General features: G+C 49.8%; 7 protein-coding genes across 7 annotated transcripts; 3 read left to right on the top strand and 4 right to left on the bottom strand.

Moving 5' to 3' along the window:
• Positions 1–614: 614 nt before the first annotated feature.
• On the bottom strand, positions 615–2,080 carry EJ05DRAFT_469366 (flavo protein WrbA). The gene is made up of 5 exons (XM_033742905.1): positions 1,726–2,080; positions 1,560–1,645; positions 1,316–1,512; positions 1,044–1,249; positions 615–983 (listed from the first exon to the last, which is right to left on the bottom strand). Exons 1-5 carry the CDS (start codon positions 1,750–1,752, stop codon positions 882–884), a joined length of 618 nt encoding a protein of 205 aa, XP_033596717.1. The 5' UTR covers positions 1,753–2,080; the 3' UTR covers positions 615–881.
• A 156-nt stretch (positions 2,081–2,236) lies between these two features.
• On the bottom strand, positions 2,237–3,886 carry EJ05DRAFT_541354 (uncharacterized protein). The gene is made up of 2 exons (XM_033749655.1): positions 3,455–3,886; positions 2,237–3,366 (listed from the first exon to the last, which is right to left on the bottom strand). The coding sequence occupies exons 1-2, from the start codon at positions 3,637–3,639 to the stop codon at positions 2,526–2,528; spliced, it is 1,026 nt and encodes a 341-aa protein (XP_033596718.1). The 5' UTR covers positions 3,640–3,886; the 3' UTR covers positions 2,237–2,525.
• On the bottom strand, positions 3,618–4,220 carry EJ05DRAFT_154566 (uncharacterized protein). Its single transcript, XM_033739358.1, has 2 exons — positions 3,938–4,220; positions 3,618–3,884 (listed from the first exon to the last, which is right to left on the bottom strand). Exons 1-2 carry the CDS (start codon positions 4,111–4,113, stop codon positions 3,722–3,724), a joined length of 339 nt encoding a protein of 112 aa, XP_033596719.1. The 5' UTR covers positions 4,114–4,220; the 3' UTR covers positions 3,618–3,721.
• Positions 4,221–5,450: 1,230 nt separating this feature from the next.
• EJ05DRAFT_479794 (uncharacterized protein) lies at positions 5,451–6,773 on the top strand. The gene has a single exon (XM_033744744.1). It carries the CDS (start codon positions 5,909–5,911, stop codon positions 6,521–6,523), a length of 615 nt encoding a protein of 204 aa, XP_033596720.1. The 5' UTR covers positions 5,451–5,908; the 3' UTR covers positions 6,524–6,773.
• EJ05DRAFT_521023 (uncharacterized protein) lies at positions 6,530–9,125 on the top strand (the record flags this gene model as incomplete). The annotated part of the gene is made up of 5 exons (XM_033748756.1): positions 6,530–7,128; positions 7,177–7,616; positions 7,664–7,937; positions 7,993–8,111; positions 8,162–9,125. The coding sequence occupies exons 1-5, from the start codon at positions 6,973–6,975 to the stop codon at positions 9,123–9,125; spliced, it is 1,953 nt and encodes a 650-aa protein (XP_033596721.1). The 5' UTR covers positions 6,530–6,972.
• A 51-nt stretch (positions 9,126–9,176) lies between these two features.
• On the bottom strand, positions 9,177–10,091 carry EJ05DRAFT_479795 (3-hydroxyanthranilic acid dioxygenase). The gene has a single exon (XM_033744745.1). It carries the CDS (start codon positions 9,806–9,808, stop codon positions 9,365–9,367), a length of 444 nt encoding a protein of 147 aa, XP_033596722.1. The 5' UTR covers positions 9,809–10,091; the 3' UTR covers positions 9,177–9,364.
• Positions 10,092–10,633: 542 nt separating this feature from the next.
• Positions 10,634–11,070, top strand: EJ05DRAFT_504367 (uncharacterized protein; the record flags this gene model as incomplete). Its single annotated transcript, XM_033747560.1, has 2 exons — positions 10,634–10,726; positions 10,804–11,070. The coding sequence occupies 2 exons, from the start codon at positions 10,634–10,636 to the stop codon at positions 11,068–11,070; spliced, it is 360 nt and encodes a 119-aa protein (XP_033596723.1).
• Between the last annotated feature and the right edge of the window lie 3,071 nt (positions 11,071–14,141).

Below are 14,141 nucleotides of genomic sequence, written 5' to 3' on the forward strand. Positions count from 1 at the left end.
GTGTGATGGATCAGAACCTCGCCCGAGGGTGAATCTAACTGTACTGTACACGTTACCAACCCAAACATCGTTGAATATGATCGTTTGGCCAACACAGCCACGTCGCTTTGCATCGCATCGCATCGCAACATAGTTCCAAATGTGGTGCTTGATTGACCTGATGATTCTCACAATCTCCCGCTAGAAAGGAGGCAAGAAAGTGAGTAGGAATGCAAAGCAAAGCAAGGGACAGACAGATAAACAAGGAAAAGATAATAGCACCCCCGGGACCCGCACCCGATGCCCTTCAGACTATATCTATACGCGTATATGCATACGTGCATATATTACACATGTGTGTGTAACAACGCATACGGGTTCCAGATTCATCAGGCGAGTTCTGGGCCTGGTCCTTGGTTCTAATGATGTTGCGTCATGGAGTGAGTATATTGGAACGATATAGTCTAGAGGAATGGCAAATTCTGCGTGCCTTTGGTTTTGCGATAAGGATTGAGGGTTGAGAGGAGTGGTGAGTTTCTCTTCTAGTCAAAAGATGTGTAGGCTGTTAGGTGTGGGTGCGCTTTTGTCAAGGCTATAGCTATGTATGTATTAATATATGAGGTTATGCATAGTTTCACAGGGTGAGTCAGAGTAATCATCTAAGGAATTCTTGGACGTTTGGATGAGACAGTACAGGGGAAATGATTGATCATTTGTTAGTGCTATTCATTCTAGATGACGACACACTTGGATGGTAGGCCACAGGGACCGCCTTTGTCATGCTCTTTGCGCTCTTGCGGGCTAGATCCATTCTCCTGGTTGTTCGTCGCTGCTGGCGTGGAAGTGGCCCTGTCGTTACCACTGGCTGGTGGTGGTACGGGCTGCTTCTTCTGGCCATCTAGTCACGCGAAGTTAACCTTGGACACAGCCTCGTAGAAGGCCTTGCCCTGTCTCTCGGCGATCTCGAGCTCCTTGGGAGAAGGCTGGCGCTGGCCCTGAGAGCCCTGTGACGCATCGTCAGTCAATCAACGCACAAAATCTCTAGTTTCTGCGGAGGGACGAACAGCGAATGTGCCTGCTCCCCATGGAGAGCCTCCATGAAGCTCGCTCACATCACTGAGCAGATCACCAGCCACCTTGTATCCGAGCGGGACGTAGATGAGACCGTGGTGAGCCAGCGTGCTCATCGCCGCAATGGCGGTGGATTCTTGACCTCCGCCCGGGGTGCCGGAACTGACGAAGAGACCGGCGTATTTACCCCATAGAGCACCTGTGAGAATGGGATGATGGATCAGCGAATGCTAGATACATTGCCATGGCTCATGATCAGGCGTACCTTGGCTCCATAGACCGCCTGTCTTGTCCCAGAGGACCTTCCACTGGGCAGGAAAGTTTCCGTATCGTGTGGGGATGCCGAAGAGGAAGGCATCGTATTCTTTCAGGGTGTTGACGTCGGTGAGGACTGGCACATCGGAGGACTTTGCTGGGGCGTGCATCTTGCCGAGGACCTCGTCGCTGAGGGTCTCTGGGACTCTTCATGGCAGTTAGCAGTGAGTCGTTCGTGAGCTTATGAGACTCACTGGTAGACCGTTACACTGCCACCAGCAGCCTCAATACCCTTCTTCTCAGCATCAGCTAGCTGCTTGATGTGCCCATACATGGAATACTGTGACGTGCAATGTTAGCAGGGATCGATCGTAAAGATGAAGAGAATGGTCTGACGCCGCACAGGAACTGAGGACGTACGTAGACGATTGCAATCTTGGGAGCCATGGTGAATGAATGCTGTTTTCCAAATTTCAGTGGAAATGGATATAAAGTCTCGATATTGGCTGGTATGGTCAAGAATGAGATATATCAATGAACACAGCGGGATCCCTCTTTATACCTCGTCTCGGTGGGCTTGGGGTCGTACATGGCTACGCCGTCAACTTGCAAGTTCCGCGTATACCCCACAGACTTGCTGCTCATGATGCAGGAGACACGAGAAAAGAAGCACCGAGAACGAGACATAGCTAGCACAAAGCTCCAAAGAGCATCGAGCAAGTGGGGTTTAGCGGCCCAAGTTCTCCGAATCTGGCTGCTTAACCAACCATTACAAATGGCCGTCTGCCCCTCCAAATGACGTCCGAGCGCTGCTTGCGTGAGTTCATGCAGCGGGTTTGCAATGCTGAGAAACCTGAACGGATGCCTTGGTATGCCTGAGGCAGCCGCAATATGGAATCATCCTTGTTTATGCATGCGTAGACACTATCTTGACTAAATGTGGTAGAATTGGGCTACTTGTCTATCAGATATTTACAGATGCACTCCATGAAAACCTCGACTGAATAGAGAGAACCGTGTCTGGCATACTAAAGCCCCACATGTATTACTACGCACCATGCATGAATTGAGTTCTACTCATTAAACTGGACATGAATCTAAAAACGCCTGACCCTATCCTTTGGTATCTGTTAAGTATGCGAGAGTAATGGATCAACATTAATCAATCTCAGGAGACTACGCCCATGCTAAGAAGGCGTTCAGAAGCAGCGTGTTCATTCTCAGTTGTTGAAAGCGACGCTCGCGTTCAAGGAGATGGAGATGGTGCTCGCCCGCATCGCTTCCGAGAGATAGTCGATCTTGATACCATCCGAGTTGGTGATACTGTCGCCTATGATGTTGATGGGAAGCTGGAAATCGCCGTGCTTGCCATTCATGAGAATTGAAACGACAAGCGTCTGGTTCGTCTTGGCGTTTGTTGGATAGTAGTTGTCGCCTGGCCTCAGAACAAGATCGTTGATAAATGCCTGTCCGATGTACTGGTCTTCGCATGTCAAGTTGAACACAGCGTTGCCCAGTTGTAGTGTGGACACTGAGGGGTTGGGGATGTAGGCTGTGCCTCGTAGCGTAGTGCCGTCAGACTCTGGCATGATTGTGATGTTGTAGTCCTGAAGTTCAAAGCCCTTGAATCCATTGAGCCCCTTCTGAGTGACTGTCTTGTCGTAGTCGACATTAATACCGTCGAGGCCTTGTTGGTGGATAACAGTCTTCCCCTTGATTCCGTAGGAGTATGTTTCGCTTGTAACAATCAGTTTGTTGTACGCAATGAAAGCGTCCATGTCTGTAATTTCCAGGGTTTGGGTGATATTGATAGGGACAGCGCTTTGTACACTGGTCTCTGGTATGTGGAGTATACCAAAGGGCTTCTCGGGCTGGTCCTTGAGATAGAGTGACCCTTCGAATCCCTCAATTGTTGGGTGGAAAGAGCTTTTGCTGTGAGCGGTAGAGTTGATGGCAAGCTCAACACTGTTTGGCTGCGGGTTGGTCACAGCTTGAGCTTCGACAGTGAGAGTGGAATCATTTAGTTGCTGTTGTGCGATATTCGGAATACCGACATATATACTGGACATGGTATTAGACATATATTGACTAGAATAATAGGGCAACTAGCTGTGCTCGGTGATAACACTTGCATCAGGACTCGACTTACATGGGAAGCACAACAATCAAGATGATAGCAATCCACACCAACACATGTACCCACCACCATTTTGCGCAATGTCTTTTTGCCTTTTGTCCAAATGATGGTTTCTGTCCAGTTGGAGTAGCATCTGATCCTTCCCTGGAGAGATTGCTGAAACGCTCTGCTTGTGACGTGTACTTATCGTCCGCCATGGTGTCAGTGTAATGAGTCTGATAAAGAGTGAACGTATATAGAGAGGGTTCTCTGCCTATATACCAGCGAAGTATTGGACAGTCACTTCGTAGACAGAATCACGACAACCGCACGGTGTAGAATTGGGACAGACCAGCCAGTATATAAAAAGCTTTGCAACGCACGGGTAAACGCCATATTAGCACAGGCACGCAAGAGGTTAATGATGTGGATCCCGTCAATTCGGGCGGCCAGCATACTCATACTGGGACTGATCGTCAAACTTGAGTGACGTGCAAGGATAGGGGGTTGTCTGACCACCGAGCAGAATACCCTCTCACGCGCCACCACCTGGGGTGAATCTTGGTAAAATTCATTGACGTTTGCTGGTTTGTTGCATCTAGAGAGGATGATGGAGCAGTACAGATGGCGATGCGCAGCCAATCAGCGTGGCTGAGAGTGACCTGGCTGCTGGACGTAGTATGAGGTAGCATGGAATCCGAGACAAGGGACAAGCTTTACCGAATGATTCGGTGGTCATGTCCTAGTCTGTGAGTGGTTTGCCAAACGAGGTAAGCCAGGCTGCCTCCATCCACCAATGCACCCACATCCTTCCCCCCCCCTTCTCTTTGTGCAAGATACTCGGCGAGAAAATTTTGCATGTGCTCGCCCGCGAAGTTGTAAGTTGTATCATCATCACCGTCCATCAAGGTCTTGTTTGCGGCGCCCGCCACCAGATCAGACGTGGACGTCCTAGTGGCAGTTGATGATACGGCGACTAGCGACGTCTTAGCTACGGCCCGCCTCATGCTCCTCAAGCCGACTTTCTCGCCATCAGCATCAAATTGCGTCGCAGTCTTTGTAAATGGGAGAAGGTTCGGCATAGGAGATGTCTCTTCCCCAGGTTACAGATCCACTTCCTTCCCCTTTGTCGCTTTGTTCGCTTGCAACTCAATGCCCGCAATCTCCGGGCAATAGTTCCCTTAGAGTCGCTTCCTCCGCCCAATACCATGACATGTCTTTGACGGAGGTTCCCCCGCAATCCCACCTTACTCCGGACAAGGAAGTAGGCATAGGCGCGGGCCAATCTGCAGTGGCAGCTGGAGAAGACCTCTGCAGTATGATCAGCTGCCAGTCGCCAGCACTCACATTTTGATGGCAACCACGTACCTGACGCGGCCAACAATTGTCAGATAATAGGAGATTGTAGGGCCGATAGGCGAAGCGGTGACAGCGGGATTCAATCCGAATCTGGCATAAGGTTCGCTTGGACACGGCGTGTCCGTGCAGATCCATACGGTAGTCTAAGGTGTGTTTCATTCTTCGATATTATCGCAGAGCCGGGATGGCCGCCTTGCGAGATCACCTGCACACTACATTGCATAGAAATGCAGATGAATATGATGAAGTGAAAGATCTCTTTTGAGGGGGCGATTCCTACCGTTGCACACGAGACCTCGGTCCCAAGCCAGAGCGGAGAAGGGCATCGCCATCGTTCGATGCTGTAGAAAGATTATCATGTAACCCTCAATGCGACGGCAAGCTGGACCCGTTTTCTTTTCTTTTTTTGGTGTTGTTGCTGCTTCAGAGTCGAGATCTGATACGATAGCGTCGTATGTAACAACTCTCTTCTCCACTTGCGCAGCTGGAGAAGTGGAGATGGAGAAGGAAATGCGACCTGGAGTTCCGCGGGGATCCCCATGATCAAGTCTACGCCATGTCGCGCATATATGAGACCATAAAGGCCACGCTCGGCAAGCGCTGCCGGCGGTCGGGAGAGGTCCATGACTCCACTTGGGCATGGATAGATGGTTGGGTCCTTACCTGGATGCATGCTTCTGCAGTTCACCGAAGAATTTGCAATCGCGAACACACTTGCCGTCACATTGTTCTTCCGGGCCCAGGCAATAGTCTGCTCTCCCAATCACCAGTCAGTACGCGCACCCCGCAAGCATGTCATCAATAATTCCTGCGGACGACGAGGATGACTACATGTCAATGATCATACCAGATGCAAAACCGAAGAAACCTGAAACCTCTATCCAACGCCGAGCTCGAAAGCAACGCGAAAATGAAGAACGTGCGCGTCCCAAGTCCAAGACGGAAATCGAAGCAGAGAAGGAGAAGGCTCGCGAGGCTGCTCTCAATACTGCAATCGACAGCTCCAATAAAGGATTCAAGATGATGGCAAAACTAGGCTTCAGACCCGGTGATACCCTTGGGCGCTCTGAGACGGCTAGAAAAGAACCAATCAACATCAGTGTCAAAGATGACCGAGGAGGTATCGGAATGGACTCGGAGAAGAAGCGCAAGATAAGGGAGGCCGCAGAATCTGCAGAGAGGACTGCGAAAAAGGTCAAAGCCGACGAGGGAGACTACAGAGAGCGCATGCGAATGGAAAGAGAAGAGCGCAAACTCTTCGGACAGCTGAAGGGTGCCCAAAAGGTAGCTGAAAAGCTCGACATGGAACTTGAGGGACAGAACAGTGACGGTGCTGGAGACACCGAGGCGCAATCCGTGATGATACAAGATAAGCCGCTGAGACAGATCAATGTGCTATATAGGACTCTAGAGCATGACCGACGCCATAAAGAGCGCGATCGTGAACTGCGAGCTGAGCTACAAGACCGGCTTTCGAGCCTCCAAGCAGATCATGACACCGATGAGGACGAGGACGATCGCGTCGCGTTAGGCAAAACGGTCAAGACTTCACTTATCGCTGAGGACATTGACGAAGAAGACCTGGAGCTTGAGCAATTTGAGAGTCTTCCCCTCTCTGACCGTCTGCTCAAAGTTACGAGCTATCTGCGTGAGAAACACCACTATTGCTTTTGGTGCAAACATGGGTACGCCGATGACAGCATGGATGGCTGTCCCGGAACAACTGAAGATGACCATGACTGACACAGTGTCTATTCAAAATTCAAACACTATGACGACTGGGTGACTTGATGCTAACTCTGAATGTTTGCTCCGTCGCTGAATGGACGCTCTGCCGCTCAAGGTATTTTCAGGATAGACAAGTGTAGACCTCCTGGTTATTTTCCACTTCAACATTGTAAGCCATAGAACACGTTCTAGCCAGTCAGGAAATTGACGTCCTGGCACTCTACACAATAACAACAGCAATGTAAACATGTGCACAAACTCGTAGCAATGAAATTGGGTTGCACAAGTTGACTTGATGGATGCAGCTCACTGGACCATACCTGCACGTGACAACGCGTTAAACTAAAAGTGAAGTTCGACCGTGCATCGCGTGCAACCTGGAGTGCTGTGTCTAAAAGCCATTTGCACATTCTTGCTGGACGAGAAATGTCGCAGCGCTCTGATCTGTCTGTGAGTCAATTGCAATGGATCAAGAAAAATGTCGAGTTTTCGTGCCAAGTCGCGATCGAGACAGAGTCCCTAAGAGAAGACGTGGTGCGCAAAGCGAATCGACCGACGCAATACAACAAAGACTAGAGTTATATCGAAGTTTGTGGACATCAGTAGAACGTCAGCTTACGGTAAGTACGGCCTTCATTGATGCTGCGCGCGCTAATCAGAATGTTCAGGCTATCTTACAGCAAGCACATGTGGCAGCTATTGAGGAGCTCCATAAATTCATTCTGAGCGATGCGAATCAATACCGAAGCCACAATCTCATTCCAACTGGACTCATTGTCACGGATCCGAATTTGACACTACGTAGTTCCTTCTTTGATCGATTGCATCTAGACGTCAAAGAAGATCAGAAAGCGGCTTTCATCCCTTTGAGTTCCGGATCATGTCCAAATCTCAAAGCACTGTTGAGAGAAGTGAACAGGTCATCTGCTAATCTTTCCTCCGAGGATGATGCCAATGAGATGAAGAACGAGACTAGGCTGTTTGACTATGACCTAGAGGCTATCAGGCAACAGTATGCCAAGGGGGCCGCAGAGAATGTCATCATCGCATTCCAAGATAGCGAGGCTTTCGATTCTTCAGTACTTGTCCAGGCTATCGATATATTCCAGTGAGTATGTCTTGAACTTGGTATATGTAAATCTCACCCCTACGCAGCTCATGGCTAGATCGTATACCATTCGTGCTTCTCTTCGGCATTGGGACCTCCACCGATACCTTCCAAGAACGGCTCCCGGCTGCTACGCTACGAGTTCTTAAGGGAGAGAAATTTATCCTCAAGGACTCTGCAGAGACTCTTCAGGACTTATTCTTAGCCACCGTAGATGGCCCAGACGTGCGGCTTCGCCTTGGTCCTGACCTTGCGTCTCGGATGCTGAGAAATCAGGAAGAGCATGTCCAAAGCCTTGGCACATTCTGCGATTCCGTCAAAGTAAGTTCACAAAGTAAGTTTGTCTCGATGCAGATCTGTAGTACTGATCATGCAGTATGCATACATGTCCCACTTCTACGCCAATGCGGCCAGCATTGTGCTCGGCGGCGCTAAGTTCAAGGAACTACCTAAGAGTGTTTTCGAAGCCATCCGCAACCTTCCTTCGTACCGAAGGTACGTAAAGTCTTCCACAATGTCAAATAATAAGTCTCTTAATTCTTTAGATGGGCCGAACAAGAGCTCGATCAGTCGCATCCCGTGGTTGTACGGAAATCGTTAGAGTCAGACTCCTTCCTTCTTGAGATTACGAAGAAACATCTGGTCTCCTCCAATGCAGCCATAGCAAGACTTGTGGATGCTACAGCAGTCATAGCAGCTATTAGGCGGTGCAACCAACAAAGTTCCGCTGCGCACGTTGCTCGGTCTGAGTTGTACGTACGTGCGATGACAGGAGAGCTTGCCGGGGCACCACTACTGCGAGAAACAATGATGTCCGTCAGGAGAGCATCCTCGGACGTCCTTGATCTTGTCCTCACTGCCCTCCTCGAATTGGGCGAGCAATGTCCGATCAATGCAACGAGCTACAAGGCGCAACTAGAGGAACTGTCAACACAAAACCCCAATCAATCAGGTCCCCTCCGAAGCCAGCATGGTGAGACAATTCGTACTACAGTGGTGTCACAGAAGGTGCAGCTCAGCAAACACAAAGCATCTCTTACGAAGGCCGACGCAGATTACGCCGAGCTCTTGGAGTCAGTCAGTGGTGAGCTAGGGGCGTATTTTGATGAGACTCTCGTGGACCCTCGAAAGCTGTTCCTTTATGAAATACTAGTCTACGACTTGAAGTCGCCACACTTGGATGTCTTCCAGCCTCGGCCACGATTCTCATTAGAAAGAGCTTTGTACTCGCCGCATGACTATCTCAACTGTGACTGCTGTCCATCTCTCCAAAACAGGAACAACGATGATGTGTGTATGGCCCTAGGCTTTTTGATAATTATTGCTAATGGCGCGAAGAACACATTGGCTCCAACACAGCCCGCAACTTCTATTTTATACCAATTGTATCTAGAGTCCGGCTCACTGATCAATGCGAGCGACCTGTGGTCAGCCTATCATGCAATAGTGGGTGCCGACGACGATAATGATGATGATGACAACGATGAGGTATTAGCACAACATCAGTAAGTAATTTCCATGACGGATATGTCAGAGGCACGTATTAAAGCTTCCATGTAGGGCTCTGTTTCAGAGGGGTCTTGCTGAATTGAGATATCTTGGGATCATCAAGCCGACGAAAAAGAAAGCCGATCACATCGCCAAAGCTACTTGGAGAGGCCTTTAAGTTGCCTATAGCCTCCGAGCAATAACACGACCTCACAAACCACCTTACTCCCACTACGCCTCTACGATATGATCAGCGCCAATCAGCTCTTCTGCCTCGGCGCCGTGTCACACAACTCCCCGCAATTTTTGCACGTTCTCGCCTCCGTGTCCTCCTTGAACTGATTCACAGCCGCCTTGATCTGCGTTCCCAGATCCGTGCAATGGAAGGCAGCTTCATGCACGATTTCCTCGCAGCTCTGGCAATACCACCGTAAGCGATCAATCGAGTCCTTGGGCCGATGTTGCTCGATCACGATACCGACCGTGTCCGCGAAGCGAACGGGGTTGTGTGGCGTGTTGGCTGGGAGCAGGAACATCTCGCCCTCGTCGATGTAAATGTCTCTAAACTTGCCGTCGTCGACCGTCTTCAGAAGCATGCGGCCTTTGTACTGGTAGAACCACTCAGGAGTCTCGTTGATATGGTAGTCGGTACGGGCATTTGGGCCACCGACAATCTTTGGTGACGTCAGCAGGGCGGATGTCATTGGCACGAAACGGACATACCATTACAGTGACATCCTCGTTGTACACGCAATAGTTGTTGATGGGTGGCTTGAGGAGGTGGCCGTTCTCTTCTAGCCTATGATCACGATGAGCTTATGAGCAGCATACTGGACAGTCCAAGAGATAGACATACCACTTGGGCATGTTGATCGGTTTGGCGAGCATGTTCCGACGCGACGTGCAGGAGATGTATCTTCTAGGCGGATTTTGCTCGGAGAATGGAGTTTTGATATATGGCGAAGCAGCCGACGTCGATTTCGCGTGAGGGAATCCTCGATATATTGGTAGTTTCCGAGCTAGTGAGGTCGTGAAGCGTACGTCTCTCAATGATCTCATGGATAGACGGCCGGGCTCATCCAAGGCTGTTGTGAAGTAAGACCTAAATATCACTCAGTCTCATATCATGGCGTGATTGACGTATTCGAATATTTAGTTTCGGCCGGGTACATGCGCAGAGCTGCTGAGCACTCAGGCACGGGCCGTTGTTCTACTTAGTAAGGTATCGACCGCTTGGATATCGGAACACCACATGATCCAGCAACATTCAGTCTCGTGTAAACATCCGCACTACCATTTATGAGTAAGGAAGACTGCTCGACTCCATGATCCAATGGGCATAAAACGAGGTGCTTGTGTTTTCCGTCGTGGGGCTGTTCTGCCCCGCTTTTGGCACGCTACGGCGTCCCGGCTTGCGAGAGACCCTGCGCCGCAGCTCGACGGCGAGACATGCTGCGTTACGCAAGCAATCCCTCAGCTTCACATACGCACTCAACCACCTCCGCAGCCCTAGCACATATCTATACAATATGGATCACTCACACATGGACCACGGCCACATGGATCACGGCCACATGGGCCACGGCGGCATGGACATGCCATCCGACATGTGCAACATGAACGTACGGAACCACACAGCTCTCCACTCATCCATCCATCCATCGTCCAGACGCTGACCCCGGTTGTCCCAAACCATTAGATGCTCTTCACCTGGTCGACGGAGAACCTGTGCATTGTCTTCAAGCATTGGCACGTCCGCGGGACGTTCTCGCTGCTCGTCTCGCTGCTCGGCGTGGTGCTGCTGACGGCGGGCTATGAGCTTGTGCGCGACGTGTCGCGGCGCTACGAGGCGTACGAGCTGGGGATGCTACGTGTGGGGGATGGAGATAGGGCTTCGGGACTGCCGAGTAGGTACCTCCGTTCATTCTGCGCGACGGGTGTGAGAGACGGGGGAGAGGGTGGTTGAGAGGGGAGAAAGAGAGGACGACATGATGATGTGAAGTACAGTATATGCTTGCGCTGGGCGCAAGAGGCAAGAGACAAGAGTAAGGAAGACCTGCACAGGGCCATGATACCCCAGTTTCTTACGCCTGTGCATGCGCGTGGAAGCTGACGAGGACGTGTAGCGGAAACGGAAACGGAAACGAGCTCATTGCTGTGGATAGGGCGGTTTCAGTCGACGCAGAAAAGCAAGTCGATCAAGGCTTTGCTGTACGCCGTACAGGTCTTTTACTCGTTCTTCATCATGTACGTTCGCGACTGAGAGGTGTGCTCTTGGGTAGGACACTGATTGCGCTCTGCTAGGCTCCTGTTTATGACGTACAACGGCTGGGTCATGCTCGCGGTTGCGGTCGGCGCGTTTGTCGGATATATGGCTTTTGGGAATGGTCTGAACGCTACCAAGTCTGTGGCGTGCCATTGAGGGTTTTGATATCGGAGGTTTGAGGCCGGGCGTGTGAGTAGGAGGTAGTGACCGATGGAGCGGAAGAGTGTACGTCCACTGCGCAGTCTTGTAGCTCCGACAGTATGACATGGTTGAGAAGGCATGTAACTTGCGACAGGTGCACTTGAGTTTAAGATATCACGATCCTTGAGCAAGAAATCATGTTGCCTGCTACAGTCAACTGGACCACAATCTTAGACCACTACGATCATGAATCTTCTGATCCCATTAAATCCATCACCAACATGTGTCTGACTTTCTTCTCTTTAAAGCTCCACCTCAGCGGAGATATCACTTGCCAGATAGGAAAGTGAGGGAGTGAAATGGAGCTATGGGGGAAGCTCATCTGATAGCGAGCTGTACAAGACTACTACTACGCCAGCATTATTGATCGTTGGGATGACCTCGCTCACTTTCCATCTCCTACTTCACCAAGATCTTCCCCGAGACGTCTTCCCAAATGATCCTTTGTTGTAAATCTGTCTATCACAAGACCAGCTCAATTGAGGGTTCGAAAACACATAACAACAGCTTCTATCACACAGCTCCAACGTCGTAAACATCGAGATGGGCAAAAAGCGAGTTCCAGCCAGCTACGTTGTTGATGTAGATGTATGACGCCGTGGCCGGATAGCTAGTGTCGTACAAGGGCGAAGTCTCCACGGGCGACATCAGCAGAAGTTCGCAATCTATTCTCTACTCGCAGTCTTGCCCTTGCTGAACCTAACTTACAGGTCTCTAAGTCGATGAGGCAGGTACAAGAAGGCTTCTGAAACTATTCGACAAAGCGCAAGAATCAAGACGACTTGGTGCGTTCCGGGCGTGGCGATTCATGTCCCCGCGAGCCTCGGAAACTGATCCGGACAGAGGCCACTCGCTTGATACCTTTCCCGCGAAGCATGTGCTGAGGTCAGGGACGCCGGGCATGAAGATCGGACTGCACGGCTGGGTGAATCCACGGGATGTAGGAGGATATGTGCGCGGGAGTCATTCCGATTACATTCTATGGCGAGTACGACGAGTCTTGTCTTTCAGATGACGATCGATCAGCATGTGAGTCGGCGGCCTCGTGTGCTCTTCATGCACGAACGGTATGTTTGGCAATGCGGAGGAGTAGCTGTGGTGTCTTGTCTTGAAGCTGACGTGCGTAGACTCACCTAGCACATCAACAAGCATAAAGGGACTCGAGTAGGCGACGATAGAGCAGCTGTGCGACGAGTTCAAGGCCAGGTAACAAGTCGGCAGAAGGTGCTCTCGTGCCTATGTCGCCAGCGGAGGTGTCGCAAGAAGGACGATGCGTAGAGTCGTGTTCAGATAATGACCGCATAGAAGACCGGGGGTGGAGGAAGCTGGTTAGAATACCTGGAGCGCCAGCCTGTGCTGGTGTCTATGGCTTTGTTCTGTGAGTGTACTTGATATATACTATTCTCGCACTGCGTTTGTGTATACTATGCCGTTCCCTTTTCTAGACTTGTCTTCCTGCCCCCTTTTTTACCCCTACGTCCACCCATCCTACAACTACGTCCACAATAACAATACCAACCCTCCAACCCTCCCTCGCCCAGCAGCCCTCTTGCCCAGATACACATATCCAACACGCCCCAATAATGACCGGTTGAATATAGATTATATATATCTATAAGCCCCGCAGAGATATAAATATCCAGACTGACCCTTCAGGAGGATTTTGCAGCAGTGAGGGATGGACGGGGGAAGCCGTATCCTTGCATTACCTATCTACCCTACCACACACGCAACGAAACACAGAAGATGTGCTTCGTATGCACAAAGCCCTCTTCAAGGGGTTTGATAGTTGATTGATCTGTAGTAGATGATATGAAGCCTAGGTATAGGGGCAGTTGGGGAGAGAAGAGAGAAAGAGAGAGATACATAGACAGAGAAAGAGGGAGAAGGTAACAAAAAGCTTCTCCATCTAATAACAGTTTACAAGATATTAGTTTAGTAGATTATTACCCACTGGATTATTGCCTTCTTGCCTACTAAAACGCTAGAATTAGATACATATATATATAACTCATAAGTATATTTATAGAGATGAAACAAGACGGAATATAATGATAATGATAATATATTTCTTTTATTCTATGTAGGTAAGGATGAGATTCTAGGAAGGTAGTTGCAAACTAGATGGTAGGGGGTATGGAGGATGGGGGTTGTTGAGGTGGAGTTTTATAATATGGTCGTGGGAGGATAAAAGGAGGGATAAAGGGATGGATAAAGGGATTGACAAAAAGATGGATAGAAGGTAAGATAGAAGGCAAGATAGAAAGCAAGATAGAAGGCAAGACAGAAAGCAAGATAGAAAGCAAGATAGAAAGCAAGATAGAAAGCAAGATAGAAAGCAAGATAGAAAGCAAGATAGAAAGCAAGATAGAAAGCAAGACAGACGGAGACCCCCCAAACCGCAACTAGATCCACACGAAACGACTACTGATTATCAACTAACTCTTGGTATCCGATAGACAACCTATAAATGTCCAAAGATCCAAGCGCTGAGTGATGAGGTGTTTCACGCACGGTAGGAGTGACTGACTGGTGGTAGTGACCGTGGAAGTCCCCGGAACCATCCAATC

Source organism: Pseudovirgaria hyperparasitica (genome assembly GCF_010093815.1).
Source record: "Pseudovirgaria hyperparasitica strain CBS 121739 unplaced genomic scaffold EJ05scaffold_17, whole genome shotgun sequence".
Lineage (NCBI taxonomy): Eukaryota > Fungi > Ascomycota > Dothideomycetes > Acrospermales > Acrospermaceae > Pseudovirgaria > Pseudovirgaria hyperparasitica.